General features: G+C 40.9%; 1 protein-coding gene across 3 annotated transcripts in view; it reads right to left on the bottom strand.

The window, feature by feature from the left end:
- KDM4B (lysine demethylase 4B) overlaps positions 1–22,626 on the bottom strand; it is a 177,271-nt gene that overhangs the window by 88,800 nt on the left and 65,845 nt on the right. For all 3 annotated transcript variants that reach the window (XM_075123313.1, XM_075123314.1, XM_075123315.1), the window contains exons 8-10: positions 12,245–12,294; positions 5,196–5,299; positions 20–157 (exon numbers count right to left, since the gene is read on the bottom strand). In XM_075123313.1, coding sequence (XP_074979414.1) covers positions 20–157; positions 5,196–5,299; positions 12,245–12,294 — 292 coding nt within the window. The remainder of the gene's footprint in view (positions 1–19; positions 158–5,195; positions 5,300–12,244; positions 12,295–22,626) is intronic.

The following is a 22,626-nucleotide window of genomic DNA, read 5'->3' as shown; positions in this document are numbered from 1 at the left end:
TCCAAACAAAGACACTCACTTGCGTAGCCATTTTGCCATAGTCAATCCACCGCAGTGTGGCAAAGTTGGTGGACTCAGCGCAGTTGAAGCCGTGGTTGAATCCCGCGTGGTAGCCGTAAGGAAATGTGATCATAAACTCTCCAGCCTCTTGGGTGATCTGAGAAAAAATAAAGGAGAAAGATAAAACTGTGATCCCTTGGGGGATATCTGGTGGCCCCGTGGTCTGAGAACAGGGTTATAAACTTAAGGAAATCTGTGAAAAGTCAACTTTGACTCTATCCAGCTTCTATGGAGTACTTGTTTGTGTGACAAACAAAAACCCAAACTTTAGAATAAAAGCAGAGAACAGAGAACTGAAAGAGCAGCAGGTGTTTCTGCTGAAGACACATACAGGCATCGGTAGACTAATAGAAGAAGAAAGGAACTTTGCACAGAGCCCAGCCACATTAACTAGCTTCCTACACACAATGTCATCATCCATGCTTATAAATAGTTAATCCTGGTGGATAGAGGAGCAGACTCTTGGATAAAAGGTAGAACTAACCCCACTGTATTGTTTTTACAGAGATTAAAATACTTCCATAGAAAAGGATGTTAAAATGGATAGTAGCTGTCAGTGAGATCTGAATCCATGTCACTTTAAACCATTCAGTTTAAACACCATCACCTGACTCTCAGGGTAGAGTTTAAAATTATAAAATTGGTCCCAGGGTCTAGCATCCCCAATGCCCTAGAGATTTCTAGACAGTGAGTAGTTTGACTAATCGTAGCACCAAGTCTACATAAGTGCATAATCTCCAGTTGTCTAGCCATGTTAGACAGATAAGGCAAAACTGTATTTTCCTCCCAAACATGCCCATAATGTTACTGCTCCCACTTGGAAATGAACCTACCTTTCATGTAGTTTAGCTTTAAACTAATTCATGACATCATTCACCCAGCCCAGCACATTAGCCTCATTCCTACCTATACATGCATAACAAGGGAAACAGAAAAAAATATACTCTATTATTTGCCTACTTATTAATGTGTACTTTGTTTTTAATTTCATCTATGTACACTATTGACTTAAGGAACTGAAGGGAGCTTAAAAGTCACAGGAAAAAAGCTTTAGAGATGGGAGCTGTAGTCGGCAAACACTCAAAATTATGTGGTTCCCACAAAAACTAGTGATTTAAAATTACTGGGGAGTAGAAAAGTGAAAAATATCTGGCTGATCAGATTTATATTATAAAGATACTTAGCACTGATATAGTGCTTTTACATTAATACAACATCTCAGGAAGGTCTGTGGTAGCATCTCCATCTTTACGATTGAGAAAGAGTCAAAATTTGATCTGACTGTCTTTTTAATACAAAAAGTATTGGCTGATCCTTTACTATAAGAGTAGTTATGTGCTATCAGTTATACTCAAGATACTTCCTATCAAGAGGAACTCATTAGTTCACAGCCTAAAAAAGGATGCCCTGATAGTAAAAGGTAGCAAGTTAAAAAAAATTCAACCTTTTGAGGCTTGATTGTGTTGAAACTCATATGATGAAATATCAAAAATCAAACAGGAAAAAGAGGGGAGGAGGGAGGGGGTGCCAACGTCAGCCAGGCTCTACAAAACCCACTTATGTTTGAAAAGCTGGAGAAAGAAAAAGATTCCCTCTGTTGCAGGTTCCCAATTCATCCCTTTCTTTAAGGCTTACTTAGCAACATCCTACTCAGAATAGTCTTTCTGGCTGTCTCAATGAACAAGGCGAACATCCTTCCAAACTTCCTACTGCACCTCAAGACTTAATCCACCACATATTAAACAAATGAAGCATCAGCCAGAAAGGAGGTGGAGGAAAGAAGTTTAAAAAGACAACGTTCAAACTGTTTGCCTTCTTCAGATCACTGAGAGATCGAAGTGTCCAATCTGGACTAAACTACACTCGAGCAGCAAACTGCAGAACACCGGTACTTAATGGCAGTCATTTGACTAGGACCCTCACCACACAAAGAAAGAGCTGTATGGTGCACACACAATACTGCTTGCAATATGAATGTCTCTTCTTGTGTATTTTATGTAATGATTTTTATTCCTCTCAGCTCACTCGATGTAGGACACAAACAATGCATAGGAGAGAACTAAATTAGAGACGTATCAGAGAGGGACAGACATGGATCAACGTCTGTGGAAGGATTCAAAAAGATATTTTTAAAGAAAGTTCCCCACTTCTAATAATGTAGCAATGCTGAGTTTGCAAAGAATTGAAACACTAACCCCTTGTCTTTTCAGTACTGTTAACTGTATCAGAATAAAGACAGACTCTTAGGACAAAAGCTGTTCCAAGAGGCTTCTGTGGGTGAAAAACTCAAGTCCGGTCTCTACCCAGCTTCATGGAGCATCCTCCCAACCAGCCCCTTCATAAATCAAGGCAAAACTGGAGATTTCTAAATTAAGAAGGCGGAAAGATTATGTTCCTGTCAGAAAATCTACATCCTGGTGTCTTCATTTCAAGCCCACAGTGTATGTCCTCCATGTCACCGCTGTCAACATTATCCCAACAATAAATTAGAAAGCACTCAAGATGATGGATAGGCCATGTAGAAAAGTAATAACTATTGAGGGAAAGCCAGCACAAACTGCCACTCATGGAGAAAGCCCTGAATTTACTGACTTCTGCAAGAGCTTGCAGAATAAATGGAGAAATCAATAGGGGATTACAGAAATACACATTTTTAATTATTAAAAAGCTCTGCTATTGATCTGCTTTTTTTCCAGAAGTAAATACCATTACAGAGATTTATAAATGTGTGTGTATTCACTTGTTTGAAGTCTGCCCGGAATTTAGATTAAGGGATCCTGCGTTTTTGTTATTGTTTTTTGGTTTTTTTTTAGAGTAAGAGAAAAAACATTCGTCTTCCCCTGTACAATACTGTACTTGAAACTGCTTCATCTGGTTAGGATTCATCTAGAGGTGGGCTGCTCAGACTAAAAGGATTCCCCCCCCCACCCTTCACTGTCAAAGGCCTTTCAGCGAGTGCCTCAGTCACAGGAGGAAAAGGGAAGCTGTTACGAAAGCATATCCCTACCCCTTTCTGCAGGTCAGGCTTCTGAGATTTAGACTGTTAAAATATCCCACCCTCCTTTAAAGGGAGAGTTCAGTCCTCGAAACGGTGCTATTCTTTATGCTGGTCTCTCTTGGCTTTTAATAAAATTCAGGGACAGACTGACTCTGCTAACACTGGCGCAAGACAGACTGCCCTCATATTTCACTGGTTTTTATATATACTCAGTAGAAAGCCTGGTCTGTCGGACACTTGCACATTTCCTTTTCTTCACAAATCAAATTATTTGGGGGAGGGGGAAAGGGGATAACAGCTAGGAAGATGGAAAAGCCCTTTCACCAAACAGTGAATTGGAAATCACTTTCCATATTATCCCTATGATCATATTGTTCAATATACCCTTCTTGGGATGAGTTTAGAGAGAGACACCCTTCTTTTACAAACTCTCTTGCAAGAACACCACTAGATATTTGCTTAGTTATTGATCAGAAACCATTCACTTAGGATGTTCTTTAGCCATTAGAGTAACTTTTGCACCAACCAGTAAGTAAACGGAGAAGCAAGCATATTGCAACTGCTTTGCGACGCAGAAGACACCATAACCTGGAAAATACAACAAACTGAAATTTTGTGGGATTTTTTTTATATTTACTTCAAGTTTTGGACTTTGACAGACGTAAAAACAATGCCCTAGCAGGCTGCTTGAATGAATCATCAAACTATTTTCCCATTTGCTGCTCCATCTCTGCAGTAAGTCAGCATGAAACTGGAGGGACATGGTGGCAAATTCCTCTTACTAGAAGACAGTCAAAAAGGTGTAAGAGGTTCCTGATTTTTTACTTTCATCACCATTCTGAGATGCAGCAATGACCAATCTTTAGGCTCAATTCAGCTGATTATGTTGACTGGGGCCCAAGTTTCTAAACTCAAAGATATCAGAACAACAACTTGAGAAGCAAGATCTAGAGTTCAATCAATACAAGTGTGCAAAGGAGAAATCCCTAAAACTTAATTAGATTTTCAAAGCTCAGCTGCCATTTAGGCTCCAAAATAAGCAACCAGGTGCTCTTTTAAAGATCTCTGGACCCACATTTCAAGGTAAGCAGTGGGGACAGTGAATTTCCGAAATCCTTTATCAAACGGAATAAATAATCCCCCAAACGGCCACTTATGCATTACCCTTGGACACGCCCCATATTCCCCACACATTGCTCCAGACCATCCATCTATTTTCTCAAGACAGTGAATTTATACTGTGAGCATCTTAAGAGGATATTCAAATCCCATGTTTGGGTGCTCCCACTGGAGTTTATCTGTGTAAAGCAAGCATTTATGTGCTTCCATTTGAAAGTTGGGCTCCACAAGTGAAAGTATGAAAACACATTAAGGATTCAAGTTTGCTGACCTCTTATGAACAACAATTTAATATGGACCAGTGTGTGAAAACTGGGCCCCAGTCAAATGTCTGATGCTGAACCACAAGAGCCACACTGCATCTCACAAGCTTCCACTGCACTGACAGCAAGTCCATCTGAGAAGTCAGATGATTGCACTTCAAATTTCATTCATCACAGCCTTTCGCTAGGAAAAATGAAGCAGCTTCTGGAGCAGTAAATTGAATGAATTCAGAGTCTTGACGCTGTACAAGAGCCAGGATCTTTTATTTCCAAACGGATATTAATTCCATCTCAAAGCATCATGGGGCCTTTCAACTCAGTTCTGTACTCTGTCTCAGACACTAACTCTAGCAAAATCCTTACTTTACTTAGAAGAAAGCATGGTGGCAATATTCTCATTCAGAAATGGGGACATAAAAGGAATGGAAAGGACAAAATTAATAAGACACACACACCATCACCTCCACCCTTATGTTTATGTTGGCAGAATGCTTTGGGATGCTCAGATGAAAGATGGTACTCAAGTACTAGAAGTAGTTTACAAAAAATTGTTTCAGCCAAGCCCTGAATGCTAATTTTTGAACAGCCACCTGGCTTTAACTGATAGTATATATTTTACATAACAATGCATTGAGAAATGAAGTATTCTATTCCCTAGATTGCCTGCCCTGAAACTGTTTCCTTTAAGCAGAGGAGAGCAGCCCCAGGCTGTCAACAAACCTACAGACTTATCTTAAAACAGCCTCTGTACATACCCGGTCAAATGGGATGCCATATTTCTTCAAGATGGAGGGTGAAATGAGGGTCATCTTGTGGCGAAGGAAGGCATCGCATCCCTGAGAGCTTCCTGGGAAAAATCCTGCAGAGGGATTCAGAGGAAAACAAAACATCACCACAGGCAGATTTGTCTAGCAAGATACACCCATTAACCAGCAAACAAACAGCAAAATGTTAATCTGCCCAAACATTTTGTAGATGGTTGAAACAACAGGAATACAATTGCAGGTTGTGGCAGGATAAGTAGCAATGCCCTCATTGCCTAAAAAATAGTGACAGGGACAACAGTGATCTTAAAATAGCAGTCTGACAAGCATTACCCTTTCATAAGAGAAGACCAGCCTCCTGAGCGCTACCGAAAACTAGAGAGGACGGGGCTCAAGACACCTCATTTTGGGCCATACTGATGCTTTATCAGTGCTCCCCAGAAATACATGATCAGGGGCCTCAAAATTCCAGTGTCAGCCACCTGCCCTGCAAACTATGGTTTTCCTGGCCTGAGACCTTATGTTCTTCCAACCTGCTGCAGGTTATCCACAAAGCACTGCCACTTAGGTTTGCAGCTCAAATATCATACACTGAGCCCTAGGAAAGTGATTAACAACTAGGATCTCTCACAAATACTGTCTGGTCAGAGCCTACGCATACTCCCATTTCCAATAATATGGTGTCTGAAATTTAAGATCAAAATGTTCATCCTCACTCTGAGAGGCTGTCTACCTTATATGGTCCCCCAATAACTGTGGTATCAGAGTGCCCCACAATCTTTAATGGATTTAACTTCACAGCACCCCTGCTGGGTAGGAAAGGGCAATAATCTCTATTTTACAAATGGGGAATTGAGGCACAGAGGTGAAGTGACTTGCCCAAGGTCACACACAGCAATAATTGCTGTACTTCAGAATGATGCCTAGGGCGGCAGTAAAAAGAGAAACAAAACCCCACACATTAAGAACCGTCCGGTATATTTTATTACTGTTACCCTCATCCTCCCTCCTAGTGCTTGTCACGTACATTTGGCTTAAACTGTCTTAAGGGCAGGGACCATATCTCCTAATGTTTTTATAGCACCTAGCACAATGGGAGGCCCCAATCCTCATGGAGGCCTTCAGGCACTAATAATATAAAAAATAACAAGCCTACATAAAGCTTGTCACCCTCCTTGGTCTTCTACCCTTTACCCTTGGTCTTCTGCCCTTTACCCGCCTGGACTTGCAACACTACTGCATTGTTCTCAAACTTATTTGATCACGCCCCCCACTTCTGTGCACCTGTAGTAGTTTACGCCCTCACCCGTCCTGCCACACAAGTACATATAACAATTTTAAAAAAAAATCAACATGCAACTCTCACTAAATATTAAAAACTGTAAAGCATCGGTTCAAACAGAACCAACAATCATAAGCAAAACTGTGATTGTGGTCGGCGCTTACAATGAAATGCACACCACATTGTAGCAAATGCATTAACACACACACAGCTTTGCATAATGCTAGGCAAGCTTAATGCCCAGCGCCACCTACAGTCAAATGCCGATCGCCATCTGAGGACCTGATCAGTCTGGAGGAATCAGCTTTGCTAGTTATTCATGGCTGTGGGTAAAACGGGCAGAGCCGTACTACTTTTTCCCCCTAAAGCTTCTCACGTCCCCTTTAGAATACATTTTGTGTTTCCCAGGAAGCCCGCCCCCAAGTTTGAGAACCTCTGTTCTAGACAATGTTTCCTATTGCAGATGGCTGATTAAACCAATCCGAATTAGGGGTGGAAGGGAAAAAACACATGGGGGGGGGAGGAGAATATAACCTGAACCCTGGAAACAAAACTAAATTGATGGCACATAACGGAGGAGGTTTTAGAAAGTGCAAAGGATTACTGGATTCCGACAACATTTTTTTTTTAAAACACTAAAAGCATTGCAATTAGAGTTATGACTGCCTGCCACCCAGTTTGTCGTCCCTCTCTGCAGTTCCTCTTTTTAATGCACAGTTTAAGTGGCTCTCATTAAAGCTACTAATAAAGGAGCCCATTTTACGTGATTAGCACCAATAACGTGGCACCACAACTCTCCCAGAGAGCCCATTTATAGCTCAGCTATTCATTTTCCATATTAATCGCAAACCCATTTCACTGTACCAAATATCTCCGTAACACAGTCCATTGACACACTGGGGGGCGGGGTGCAGAGGGAGTTTAAAAAGTGTCATTTTCTTTTCTGAACTAAAGGGATGGTGTGGGTGGGGAATCCAAAATGAAAGACCGGGCCATTAGCAATATATCACTGGTTTTTGTCTCACTGTCAGTAAAAAGTATATTACAAAAGAGAAGTTGAAAATATCCCTTGACTTTTTTTTAGTCTGGTATGAAATTCCATTTCTATATGTCATCTGCATGTATGGGGGTTTTTTGGTGGCTGAAATGCAGAGCTTTGGAGCAGACATGGCTCTTAAAAGCAAAGAGAACAAGACTCCCTTCCCCTGGGAAGCCCATACACATTTAGACTAGTCTTAACCCATGATTGGCTTTTTCTGGTATGACACGATCCGTAAAAATGTTAAGACCATCAGTGAGAAATGTTAATATTATAAGTGTATTTTGGTGGTTAGCACCAGATTAAAAATTGAACAGAAAACAGTTTTCCAGACGGTCTATTTTCCCCCCCTCTTTTGCATAATGACCGACCAAGGGAGAGACATCTATATGATAACGACTGCTTGAAATCTATAGCTGAAAGCTTGCCTCACTAAATGGGAAATTTGGTTTTTAGTTAGTAATTCCAGAGCAAGGACTTTGGTTGGTACCGACTCCCTACTCTACAGAGCCAGGTGTGCCTATAATATTTGTAAGTACAAAGAGATAGAACTCCATGAAAAAAAAAAAAAGTATAAATACCCTTTCTGGAGCCAGTCACCAAAACAGAGGATCCTCCCATGCTAGTCTTCTCCCCTTTAAAATCCACACCACCATTACCTCCCAAAATGGTGATGCTATGCTTTATCCACACCAATGAGGCGCTGGTGCCAGAATACACTGGAGGTGGATAGCAGCACATGGGCCGACCTTGGTGCCATCGGGCAGGTGTGCATAGATAAAAATGTTTTAGCAGCTGAGGGTGGGAGGCTCTCTGGGAGGCCAGCAAAGTACAAGAGGCCTGGATGGAAATGGTCCTTGGATATGCATATGCCCCCAGTCAGCCGGTTGTCAATTTCATTGGCTCTGTTGGCAGGCAGCTCTTTAGATGTCTGAAGTCTGCAGGGGGTTATGGAATCTAACAAGACAAGACACACATTCTTGTAAAACACAGGGATTCCAGAGCAAACCCTGTAAATGGGGTAATTCCTGGTTTGGAGGGATATAGAGACGATCTGGGTTAAACCTATAAACAACTGTATCTGAATCAGTGGAGCTCAGGAGAGTAGGGAAGATTCTTTTGTGATCCAGTGACAATGTGAGGGATGTCAGATTTGACCTGCTGATTCTGTTATGGGGCGATTCCTAGTTTCAGTGAGCACAGGCTCTCATGATCACAGGAAAGGAACACAAGTCTCTCACAGGAGCTCTTCAAGGTTATATAGAAGGAGGTTGTAGAAGAAGTAGGGGATCCCATCAGCAAAGGCCTTTCAGATCCAAGTCATATAGAATAAATAGGGTGCTACCCTTTATGAATTCTGTGACCATGTTGCAGAAGTCACTGTTACTTGTTCTCTCCTTTTTCTTTACATATTAAGAAGCTGTCCAACATTTCTTGTTTGTTCTACCTTCCTCTTTTAAGTGGTTCTAAAAAGAGTGGAAAACTGGATGAACTGTCACTGTTAAGACTAGAGTCACATTTAAGAGCAGGTTTCAGAGGAACAGCCGTGTTAGTCTGTATTCGCAAAAAGAAAAGGAGTACTTGTGGCACCTTAGAGACTAACCAATTTATTTGAGCATGAGCTTTCGTGAGCTACAGCTCACTTCATCAGATGTTTACCGTGGAAACTGCAGCAGACTTTATATACACACACAGAGAATATGAAACAATACCTCCTCCCACCCCACTGTCCTGCTGGTAATAGCTTATCTAAAGTGATCAACAGGTGAGCCATTTCCAGCACAAATCCAGGTTTTCTCACCCTCCACCCCCCATTATTAAGGATCTACAACCTATCCTAAAGGATGACCCAACACTCTCACAAGTCTTGGGAGACAGGCCAGTCCTTGCCTACAGACAGCCCCGCAACCTGAAGCAAATACTCACCAACAACCACATACCACACAACAGAACCACTAACCCAGGAACTTATCCTTGCAACAAAGCCCGTTGCCAATTGTGCCCACATATCTATTCAGGGGACACCATCACAGGGCCTAATAACATCAGCCACACTATCAGAGGCTCGTTCACCTGCACATCCACCAATGTGATATATGCCATCATGTGCCAGCAATGCCCCTCTGCCATGTACATTGGTCAAACTGGACAGTCTCTACGTAAAAGAATAAATGGACACAAATCAGATGTCAAGAATTATAACATTCATAAACCAGTCGGAGAACACTTCAATCTCTCTGGTCACGCAATCACAGACATGAAGGTCGCTATCTTAAAACAAAAAAACTTCAAATCCAGACTCCAGCGAGTAACTGCTGAATTGGAATTCATTTGCAAATTGGATACTATTAATTTAGGCTTAAATAGAGACTGGGAGTGGCTAAGTCATTATGCAAGGTAGCCTGTTTCTTCTTGTTTTTTCCTACCCCCCCCCCCCCAGATGTTCTGGTTTAGACCTCACCTGGAATACTGTGTGCAGTTCTGGTCTCCCATGTTTAAGAAGGATGAATTCAAACTGGAACAGGTACAGAGAAGGGCTACTAGGATGATCCGAGGAATGGAAAACTTGTCTTATGAAAGGAGACTCAGGGAGCTTGGCTTGTTTAGCCTAACTAAAAGAAGGTTGAGGGGAGATATGATTGCTCTCTATAAATATATCAGAGGGATAAATACCAGAGAGGGAGAGGAATTATTTAAACTCAGTACCAATGTGGACACAAGAACAAATGGATATAAACTGGCCACTAGGAAATTTAGATTAGAAATTAGACGAAGGTTTCTAACCATCAGAGGAGTGAAGTTTTGGAATAGCCTTCCGAGGGAAGTAGTGGGGACAAAAGATCTATCTTGCTTTAAGATTAAACTCGATAAGTTTATGGAGGAGATGGTATGATGGGATAACATGGTTTTGGTAATTAAATATTCATGGTAAATAGGCCCAATGGCCTGTGATGGGTTTTTAGATGGGGTAAGATCCAAGTTACCCGGGAAGGAATTTTCTGTAGTATCTGGCTGATGAATCTTGCCCATATGCTCAGGGTTTAGCTGATCGCCATATTTGGGGTCGGGAAGGAATTTTCCTCCAGGGCAGATTGGAAGGCCCTGGAGGTTTTTCGCCTTCCTCTGTAGCATGGGGCACGGGTCACTTGCTGGAGGATTCTCTGCTCCTTGAGGTCTTCAAACTACAATTTGGGGACTTCAATAGCACAGATATAGATGTGAGGTCTTTTTTAGGAGTGGTGGGTGAAATTCTGTGGCCTGCATTGTGCAGGAGGTCAGACTAGATGATCATAATGGTCCCTTCTGGCCTAAATATCTATGAATCTATGAACTTGGATTTAAACTTGGAGAGTGGTCAGTTTAGATGAGCTATTACCAGCAGGAGAGTGAGTTTGTGTGTGTATGGGGGTGGGGGGGATGTGAGAAAACCTTGATCTATGCAGGAAATAGCCCTACTTGATTATGTAAAGAGTTGTCACTTTGGATGGGCTAGCACCAGCAGGAGAGTGAATTTGTGTGGGGGGTGGAGGGTGAGAAAACCTGGATTTGTGCTGGAAATGGCCCACCTGTTGATCACTTTAGATAAGCTATTACCAGCAGGACAGTGGGGTGGGAGGAGGTATTGTTTCATATTCTCTGTGTGTATATAAAGTCTGCTGCAGTTTCCACGGTAAACATCTGATGAAGTGAGCTGTAGCTCACGAAAGCTCATGCTCAAATAAATTGGTTAGTCTCTAAGGTGCCACAAGTACTCCTTTTCTATTTAAGAGCAGAACACGAAGGGAACTCTTTTCATTGTATTAAGCATAAGGTTACTACATGGTACTTGGCTGGGAAAGACCTATTAAATTGAAAGGATGCAGTGCTTAGTTAATGGGACCCAGTTCTGTCAATGTATGAGCTCTGACTCCACAATGCACTGGAGAAAAAACTTACACTTGAATATCACTTGGCTATATCAAACTCTATTCCATGCTACCCTTCCCCCTTCTGTTCTCTTATTTTTAATCAGATGAAAATAACTGGCTCTAGAATATAGCCTACAGAGGACGAGTGCGCCCCATTGTTGCAGTTAGCCTTGGTTGTGTCCCCGCACCTTTTTATTTTTTAACATGAAGTTTATTATAAGGAGAGGTACAATCTGTCCAGTAAACAGCCCTCTAGTAACAGGAATGCCACCAAAAAGGGTATGCATGTCATTACATACATCATGAAGAGAGAACTCCAATAATTATAGCCCCTGTATCCACCATTACTGAGTTTATAAGCACTTTTTAAAAATTAAAAATGCTCAGCAACAATCAATACAAATGCAGTTTGTATTTAACAGACTTATGAGGGTAGCAACAACAACAAAAAAATACTACAATACTCTCCTTCAGAGTTTCTCCTTGCAGTAGGGGAAGGGAAGCTGCCACAGCAGCTCTAGTGATGGCCCTCCACATAAAGGGATCACAGAGCTCTCATCTCACCAAAGCAGGCTTTAATATGGCATCAGTTGCACACTGAAATGCAAGATGGGTTTCTGATTGAAATTCATGCCCAGGACAACAGAGTGGTTTGGTCTCAAAAGCTCAAAATGAAAGGTTTTTCCATCAGTTTTAGTCTGGCCAGCAATGACTCTGGGTCTAGTACAGCCAATGCAAATTCATCGCGCAGCTCTAGACTACATTCAGTCTCAGCAACAGCAACATTAAGAAAGTGGCAGCTAAAGCTTACCTTTTGCCAGGCGTTCCAATCGCTTGCCATGCTCTGGTGGTATGGCATACCTAAGGAAAAAACAAAACACTCATCAGGAAAATAAATGCCACATCTCAAATCAAGAATACAGTCTCAGAATGGAAACACGTGGGGGCAAATGCCATCACTACTATAATTCAGCCCCAATCCAATGTGAAAGGAGGAAGTACAAACAAAAAAATGTAGAAGTGTGAAAGGTATTGATAAAAACATGAATACAACTCTAGGAGGAAAGCCAGATTGTAACTGAAGGAGCTGATGTTCTTGGCAACTTCATATAATGAGTTCTTTTTTCCTGCAGTATTTTTATTATATAGCATCACAAGATGTCACAGAGTGACTCATAAGCTAGAAGAGAAAGGTTTTAAATGAGATTTAATGAGGTAAAATGGTGATACAAAAGCAGGGAAGCCCAGGAGTAAACAAGTATGGAGAATGAATTTGTCATAAATGTAAAGGGAAGGGTAAACCCCTTTAAAATCCCTCCTGGCCAGAGGAAAAATCCTCTCACCTGTAAAGGGTTAAGAAGCTAAAGGTAACCTCGCTGGCACCTGACCAAAATGACCAATGAGGAGACAAGATACTTTCAAAAGCTGGGAGGAGGGAGAGAAACAAAGGGTCTGTGTCTGTTGGTATGCTGCTTTGCCGGGGATAGAACAGGAATGGAGTCTTAGAACTTTTAGTAAGTAATCTAGCTAGGTATGCGTTAGATTATGATATCTTTAAATGGCTGAGAAAAGAATTGTGCTGAATAGAATGACTATTTCTGTCTGTGTGTCTTTTTTGTAACTTAAGGTTTTGCCTAGAGGGTTTCTCTATGTTTTGAATCTAATTACCCTGTAAGGTACCTACCATCCTGATTTTACAGGGGTGATTCCTTTACTCCTATTTACTTCTATTTCTGTTAAAAGTCTTCTTGTAAGAAAACTGAATGCTTTTTCATTGTTCTCAGATCCAAGGGTTTGGGTCTGTGGTCACCTATGCAAATTGGTGAGGATTTTTACCAAACCTTTCCCAGGAAGTGGGGTGTAAGGGTTGGGAGGATTTTGGGGGGAAAGACGTGTCCAAACTACGTTTCCCAGTAAACCCAGTTAGAGTTTGGTGGTGGCAGTGGTTATTCCAAGGACAAAGGATAAGATTAATTTGTACCTTGGGGAAGTTTTAACCTAAGCTGGTAAAAATAAGCTTAGGAGGTTTTCATGCAGGTCCCCACATCTGTACCCTAGAGTTCAGAGTGGGGGAGGAACCTTGACAGAATTAAATTTTCTTTAGTAGAAAAGTTGCATACAAGATAAAACTGAACTTAACAGATAAGGTGGTCTAGGCTATATATCTATTTTATGAATTTATGTGGCCTTTATCAAAAGTAGTATCTAGGCACTCAACATAGGCAAAAGTTCAGCAGAACATATGGGACAGGAGCACAGTAATTTAGATGCTTATTTTTGATCTAAGAGATTGTCCCGAAGGTTACAAATTCCTCTATTTAAACAGAAGAGAGGATGCTTCAGTTCAAAGTACCTGTTCCTTAGCAAATATCATCAATGGCTACACAGAACTAGAAATGGGCCTGTTCTCTCATTACAACGATGCAGAATCTATCTTATCTCTTGGGAAAGGGGCAGAGAGGGCCATGATACTTAATATCTGCACTACCACCAAAAACATTAAAAGAAGGTCACAAAGTCAATTATTTAGAAGTTATGAAGTGCCAGAATTTCGGTTGCTGGTTATAGTTTGGCAAAATTACAGCCAATTGAAAACTGTGTTTCCTTTCGGAAAAAGGAAGAGCTGGGCAATCCTAATAAGCAGTGCTACCAGTCCTACCTATTATGGGGACTCTCAAGTACATTAGAAAGTCTACATTTCTTCTATAGGCCAGTACCCTTCATATTGTTCCTCAGTTCTAAGAGAAGAGTCATTTATCCAGACTGTAAAGAGTAACAGGGGGAAGTCATATCCCAAACTCTCTTTGTATGGAACCAAAGTGAATTTCCGCTTATAGCAATCTGGAGGCGCATGATCCAATGGAGAGAGGATGACAGGAGGTGCTTCAAGATTTAGCCTCTAAGCTGATTTAAACTGGCATCTTTAAAAAAATTCCAAGAAACACAACATGTAGCATTTAATATTACAGAAGAAGATATTAATGTGCTCCCAGTAGCTTTTGACAGCACTCTAAATTGTATAATTATCAAACAATTTCATTTGTCTTGCACAAAGCTAGTAGCTTTTATTTTTAAATGGCCATTTATCACTTACATAAAAGTGATAAAAATAATCCCAATCCAAAACTCCTTTGTGGGATTAATGTCCCTTAAATATGGGAAATGAAACATTCCATTTCTTCTGGGAAAATACTGAAGGATTGGGAAATAACTAATTTATGTCTACAAGGCTGCTGCTGATTAATGTAATATCCCCAGTCTACAATGCTACTTTCACTTAATTAGTGCCTGTAATTGGGAGTTGTAAAGATAAGATTAATTGAATCTGGAGGATGTTAAAAGTTTAATACATTGAAACATGGTCATTGTGTTATCTGAAACTGCAGACTGCAAGAAGCTGAGCTGAGTCAATGGAGAGCCCGAATGAGAGTTGCTTGGATAGGAACACAGCAGAACTGAATTTCCAGTGGGCTCACAAAAACTACAGTGTAAAAATCTATAGATCAACATACCCACCACCACCACCAAGCTTGCAGGTGCACACAGGGCAACAATTGGTTCAAAATGTATAAAACTTTTTTACTCTGATCAGACTACTGCAAAGAAGAGGTGCTGTGCCATTTTACATAGATTTACTCTTGGCAAGCAGCAAAATCTGTCACAGAATGGACTTAAAAGCAGGCCAAATTCTGCCTTCAGTTACACCCACACAATCCCACTGAATTTAGTGGGGTTGCACTGATGTGTTTGTAGCAGGAATTTGGCCAACTATGTTTTAAGACCAAAAGCTCTTCCTTTCCACTGTAAGTACTGTGCAGATTTGAGCTAACAAAGCCTATATGATCACACATTAAATTATCAATCAAAAGGCAGAAGAAAAAGGAGGTGACAGAAAGATTAGAAATTGCCACAATCAAAAGAATTACTGTAATTATATCAGTGAAAGGTCTGGCTATCGTAGATGGCCTAATAATGACATTATCCTCCTGCATTCACTTAGCTAGCACTATGAAAAGTGGCAATTGCTTTAGGGATAAAATCTTTGACAGAGGTAGCTGGAAAAAACACCACCATTCAATAGCAGCTGCTGTAACCTCTGTCAGGGACCCATAGCTTGGACTCTGGTCAACAACAGAACATTTTTAATTTCCAAGACAGATGCTTTACTATACACCATCTCTGCAGCTACAACAGGATTACTTTTTGTACATGATCCTCTTCCTCATAGCACATGCATCACTTTAACACTTGGAGATTTCTACCTAGTGCTAAACAGTAATTTAATTTCACATTTAAAGCACTCTAGTTCTCATGCTGAGAGACAGATAACTTTGATGTTTGTCCTCAGGGAAAACATCAAATGTCACGGAAAATCAAAATACTAATTCATTAACCTCAGGATAAGGTGTCAAAACAAAGGGATATGTTCAACTGCCCAGAAACATACGGCTGGTCTACACTGAAAAGTTACATCAGCATAGCTGTGTCTCTCAGGGGTGTGAAAAATCCACCCCCTGTGAGACGAAGTTACACTAACCTAACCCCCGCTGTAGACAGAATTAGGTCAATGGAAGAATTTTTCCATCAACCTAGCTACAGCCTCCCAGGGAGGTAGATTACCTACAGTGATGGGAGAACCTCTCCCATTGCTGTAATAAGGCTATGTCTACAGTACCGCGGTAAGTCGACCTACACTACGCAACTCTAGCTACGTGAATAACGTAGCTGGAGTTGACATACCTTAGATCAAGTTGCCGCAGGGTCTACAGGGCTGGTGGTTGATGGGAGAAACTCTCCCATCGACTTACCTTACTCTTCTCATCAGGGGATAGAGTACAGGGGTCGACTGGAGAACGATCTGCTGTCAAGTTGGCAGGTCTTCACTAGACCCACTAAATCGACCACCGGTGGATCGATCTCAGAGCATCGATCCCGGCTGTAGTGTAGACATAGCCTTAAGTGTCTACACTTTAGTGCTACAGCAGTGCAGCTACATTGCTGCCACTGCAGTGTTTTAAGTGTAGACATAGCCATAGCTTCTGCTAGCTGCTCCAAAACCCTTTCAGCACTGCAGGATTTATTCATTCGACCAATAAGTGGCCGCAGCAAGTTTTGAGAGAACTCTCTCACATCTCTATCATCTCTCTAGTTTTCTGCCTTGGTGGACCAGTTGCCTCCACCTCTCTAAAGAAGCATCCTGTAGGGCACACAGGTTAACAGTAAGAGATGGCCACTTATTTTAGAGCAAAAAGGGCCTATTTTTTTATGTTGGCTACTTGTGGGTCCTAAAGCAACTCTCACTGAAGGTATGAAGACAAGTAAGTGTATTTAGCATGTCTTTATTTGGGCATATGCTTCCGTGGGTTTTAGTCCACGAAAGCTTATGCCCAAATAAATGTGTCTCTAAGGTGCCACAAGGATTCTTCGTTGTTTTTGCTGATACAGACTAACACGGCTACCACTCTGAAACCTGTCATAATGTCTTTGTGTCCGGCACTCTATAAAGATCTTATTAGACCTTTCCCAGAACAGGGACAATTCCATTCCCCTAATGAAATGGAGGGCAACCTACGTCTTCCTTTGCAAGCCACACATACCAATCATGAGTTAAAATTACATGTCTCTTCTGGCCATTGAACTAGCCAATTCTATTACGGGCAGATGCAGACAGCAAGAGAGTTTCTTAAAAGACAGACAGGAAGGGTCTCTCATAAAACCCTCTAATCAAAAAGTAACACCAAATAATGTGCTTCTTTCACAAATAAGATTTGTCAACAGATAGAGAGTCCTGCATTGACAATTAAGGGAATTGGTCCCTTCAAAAGTAGTGTGCAATTTAACAGAATCATAGAAATGTAGGGCTGGAAGGTATCTTGAAAAAATCATCTAGCCCAGCCCCATGCACAGAGGCAGGACCCAAGTATACCTAGACCATCCCCGACAGGTGTCTGTCTAATCTGTTCTTAAAAACCTCTAATGACGGAGATTCCACAACCGCTCTTGGAAGCATATTCCATTGCTTCACTATCTATATAGTTAGAAAAGTTTTCCTAATGTCTAATTTAAATCTCCCTTGCTGCAAAGTAAGCCTATTATTTCTTGTCCTACCTTCAGTGGACATGATCACCATCATCTGTATAACAGCCCTTAATGTATTTGAAGACCTTTTTCAGGTCACACTTCATTCGTCTTTTCTCAAGACTAAACGTGCAGTTTCTTAAATCTCTTCTCATAGGGCAGGTTTTCTAAACCTTTTAGCATTTGTGTTGCTCTCCTGTGGACAAACCGGACAGACTCTAGATCTTTCTTAAAGAGTGGTACAATGCTCCAGCTGAGCCCTCAGCATTGCTGAGTACAGCAGGTCAATTACCTCCTGTGGTCTTACATACAACAATCTTATTAATACACCCCAGAATGATAACAGACTTCACAACTGCATCACATTTTTGGCTCATATTCTATTTGTGATCCACTATAACCTCCAGATCCCCTTCAGCAGTACTACCGCCTAGCCAGTTATTCCCAATTTTATAGTTGTTTGATTTTTCCTTCCTAAATGTAGTATTTTGTTTTTATTTGCATTTCATCTTGTTCATATCAAACCAATTTTCCAATTTGTCGTGGTCATTTTGGATTCTAATCCTGTCCTGCAAAGTCCTAGCACCCCCTCCTACTTTGGTGTCATCTGCACATTTTGGTGTCATCTGCTCCACTCCTTTATCCAAATCATTAATGAAAATACAGAATAGAACGAAGTCAGAACAGACCCCTGTGGGACCCCACTAGATATATCCCCCAGTTTGACAGCAAACCACTGATAACTCCTCTGACTACACTCTTTCAATCAGTTCTGCACCCGCCTTACAGTAATTTCATCTAGGTCACATTTCACAAGTTTGTTATAAGAATGTTGTGAGACAATGTTTAAAGTCTTATTAAAAATAAAGATATATTGTGTCTAGAGGTTCCCCCCTCCACATCCACTAGGCCAGTAACCCTGTCAAAGGAGGAAATTAGGTTGGTTTGGCATGATTTGTTCTTAACAAATCAATGCTGGCTATTACTTATAACCCTATTATTCTCAAGGCACTTACAAATTGATTGTTTAAAAACTTGTTCCAGTATATTTCCAGGTATCAAAGTCAAGCTGACTGGACTATAATTCTCTGGATCCTCTTTGTTCCCTTTTTAAAGGCGGTACTATGTATGCCCTTCTTCAGTCAATTGGGACCCCTTCCATCCTCCACGGAATTCTGAAAGATAATTGCTAACAGTTTTGAGATTGCTTCAGCTAAGTTCCTTACATACTCAAGGATGAACTTCATCAGGCCCTTCTGACTTGAATACATCTAACTAAATGTTCTTTAACCTGTTCTTTCCCTACTTTGGCACATGGTCCTTCTCCGTTGTTAATACTGTGTTAAGTATCTGGTCACAATCTTTCTAGTGACTGACAAGCAAAATAGGCATCAAATATCTTAGCCTTCTTGATATGATCAGTTAATTAGCTCTCCTTCCCTGCTAAGTAGTGGACCTACACTTTCCTTTGTCTCTCTCTTGCTCCTAACGTATTTATACAACCTCCTCTTATTGCCTTTTAGATCCCTTTTTAGGTGTAACTCATTTCATACCTTCACCTTTCTAATCTTGTCCCTACATGCTTCTGCTATTCTTTTGTACCCAATCCTTAGCGATTTGTCCATGTTTCCACTTTTTATAGCATTCCTTTTTGATTTTCAGGTCATTAAAGAGCATCTGATGCAAACATATTGACCCCTATTCCTAACTGTCCTTCACATTGGAATAGTTTGCTGTTGTGCCATTAATATGGTCTCTGAGAAACTGCCAGCTCTCCTGAATTCCTTTTGCCCCCCCATTGGACCTTACCTAGGAGTTCTCTGAAATGATTAAAGTCTGTATTTTTGAAGTCCATTCTCCTTACTCTGCAGCTCTCGCTCCTTCCTCAGAATCATGAAGTTTATCATTGGATTCTCACTTTCACCCAAATGGCCATCAACCTTTGAACTCATAACTAATTCCGCCATTAATCAGAATCAAGTCTAAAAAGGCTGTCCCTCTGAAACGAAGTTTTTCCCATGGACATTTTGTGTTTTGCTGTATTACTTTACTTCAGATATCTGGGTAGTTAAAATCCTCCATTACTATCAGTCTTTTTTTATATATATTTCTGTTATTTGTTCTAGAAATGCCTCATTCTCCACCTCCTCCTGATTTGGTTGTCTATAGTAGAAACTTACCATGACACTGATCCTGGGTTCCCCCCCTTTCAAGTGGTCTGCCTCACCTTGTTCTGGACCTCAGAACAAATATTCTTGATGTATAATGCAAACCTCCTCCCTTTTTTCTCTGCCTGTCCTTCCTGAACAAGCTATACCCCTCTGAACCAATATTCCAGTCAGGAGATTTATCCCATTATCAGTGATGCCAATTAAGTCATAATTTAGTTTATGCACTAATACTTCCAGTTCTTCCTGTTTATTCCCCATACTCCTTGCATTTGTGCATAGACATCTGCGACGTTGAACAGATTCCCCCATTTTCCCTCTTGTTGCTCTTATGTCCCTAGTGTAATTTTCCATTCCACAGCTCATCCCCCAACATCTAGCCCTCTGTTAAGGTTGCATTTTTGTTAGCTGTCTGTGGGCCTTCTCTGATTTGCCCCCTTTTGTCCGCTCAATCAACCCATCAGTCTAAGGCTTCACAGCTGTTTCACCTGGATTCTATTCTTTCAGAGGTAAAATTTTTGCACTCTATCAGACGGCAGCAGGAAGTATGTTCCTTCATCTTTTGCAAAGTTGTAAACCGAGATAGATGCACCTTGAAAAAAAGTTGCTATTTAAAATTAAGCGGTAGTAGGGGGATTGTGTTTGGGTAGCTAGAACTGAGAGTTCTTGAAAGGAGAAAATGAAAGGAAAAAAGTGTTCTCTCTCTCAGTAATTTTTTTAAAGGCCCAGAGAAGGGACATTCTCCAAGATATACACAACTGGAGTGAAAATCTGCGAGAAGGAAAAAACTGGAAGAAAATCCAGGATGAGCATGGAAAGATGAAGGAGCTGGTTTGCTCAGTTCTTTAAAGTATTAAGGACACATCTCTGTTTCAGTATTTTGACTGTCTAAATGTATTGTTTCCAAAAGGTCCCACATCTTTGTGGTTATATCCTTTGTTTATTGTACAGGTACAACACAGGAAGGAGAAGTGCAACCTTCTCCACACTGTTCCATCAATGTGCTTCAATTCTGACTTGCCAGAGCCTGTTTTTAGGGACAAAAGAGGAGCTCAATTTCTACGTCTATTCAGTTATTGGGCCTTCTGTTGAGGCTGCCAGCAAGATTAGTGCCAGTTAGCCCTCACCTGTCCACTATCAACTCCACTGAAATCCAAACTTTAGTCACACAGGCCACTAAAATCTGCAACTTGGTAACTTTCAGCCAAATTCAACATTGGTGAGCAGTGAAATGCTCACCCTGAGATAAAAGATTCTATCCATTACCATTCCTCTGAAAAGTCTAGTCTCTGAAGTTTTGATACAAATTTTACTAGTTTTCTTGTATATATAGGTTCCTTTTTATGTAAATATCTCTGGAGTAGTAGTTATTCCCTGTTCTTCCTTAGGGCTTATTTATATTGCTATAATACCTACAGACCCCATCAGGGACCAGGACCCCATTGTAGTAGGTCTTGAACACACAAGAGACATATTTCCTTGCCCCAAGTACCTTAATTTTCACCTTACCTTTTTGACTTATTATGCTTCTCACAATCCCACATCTTTCCTCTAACAACTGTAGTGCCAAGTTACAGGAAAAATTAAAAATAGCGCATAGCATTAAGTAAACAAGATCAAAATAAACCTGCTTTAATGCAATGGTTATAGCTGCTTGGTGAAAATTCCACTATTTTGTATCTGTACTGTTTATTTTCCCGCACTGATAAGTATTTACAGTTGTTAGCACTGAATCTTTCCTTGTTGTCTGCAACTCTAACTGTTCTGCTCTCTCCAGTTCACCATGCAGTGTAATTCTCTCTTCCTGAGTATCTTTTCTACCCCTCCAATTATGAACATGGTTGAATTTATTTTAAAAAAAATCAGAAAAATAGACAAAAGATTTACAAGGCAGACAGCTACTGGGATTTTTAGTTTATCTGACCAAAAGAACCTCCTAAAAGGATCCTGAGCAGAGCTATAATCAGCAGGAAGTATCATTCTTGACAATTATCAGGTGCAAAAAGAAAAGGAGTACTTGTGGCACCTTAGAGACTAACCAATTTATTTGAGCATAAGCTTTCGTGAGCTACAGCTCGCTTCATCGGATGCACACTGTGGAAACTGCAGAAGACATTATATACACAGAGACCATGAAACAATACCTCTCGAGAGTGGGGTGGGAGGAGGTATTGTTTCATGGTCTCTGTGTATATAATGTCTTCTGCAGTTTCCACAGTGTGCATCCGATGAAGCGAGCTGTAGCTCACGAAAGCTTATGCTCAAATAAACTGGTTAGTCTCTAAGGTGCCACAAGTACTCCTTTTCTTTTTGCAAATACAGACTAACACGGCTGTTACTCTGAAATTATCAGATGCTTCACTATTGACAGATTTCAGAGTAGCAGCCGTGTTAGTCTGTACCTGTAAAAAGAAAAGGAGTACTTTTGGCACCTTAGAGATAGTCTCTAAGGTGCCAAAAGTACTCCTTTTCTTTTTACTATTGACAGAAGCAGCTTTGTGAATAACCCACACTTTGAGTACAACCTAGTTAAGGGACTAATCAGCCTAAGTTTAATCTAACTTTGATATGATGCTACACTGAACCATTACAGATTAGGGAGCAGGGATTTTCCCCTCCACACTGAACAGCTTCAACACTGAACAGAAGGGATGGCGGCAGCATAAACTATTTTAATAACCCTCAATCAGAATAATCCCTTTTTATAGACTGATTCTGCTATTGAGAAGACGTCCGAGGGGACTCAAAAGGGATCACTGAAATGGTCTCAGTTTCAGTGTCGCAAGATGAGAGATCTCCCCTCTCATCCATTGCTTCAGGATTCCAGAAGATCTTATTAAAACTCTTTCTAATGTGGTCTTCAGAGTCATAGCGTCTCTCCAAAAACTGATTCTGGCCTCGTTTATTGACAAAAAAATTCAGGATCTCAGGTTCAGGAGGGGCTCAA

This window comes from Caretta caretta, chromosome 25 (assembly GCF_965140235.1).
Source record: "Caretta caretta isolate rCarCar2 chromosome 25, rCarCar1.hap1, whole genome shotgun sequence".
Classification (NCBI taxonomy): domain Eukaryota; kingdom Metazoa; phylum Chordata; order Testudines; family Cheloniidae; genus Caretta; species Caretta caretta.
Note: the sequence above shows the minus strand (reverse complement) of the source record. Positions and strands in the feature narration are given on the sequence as shown.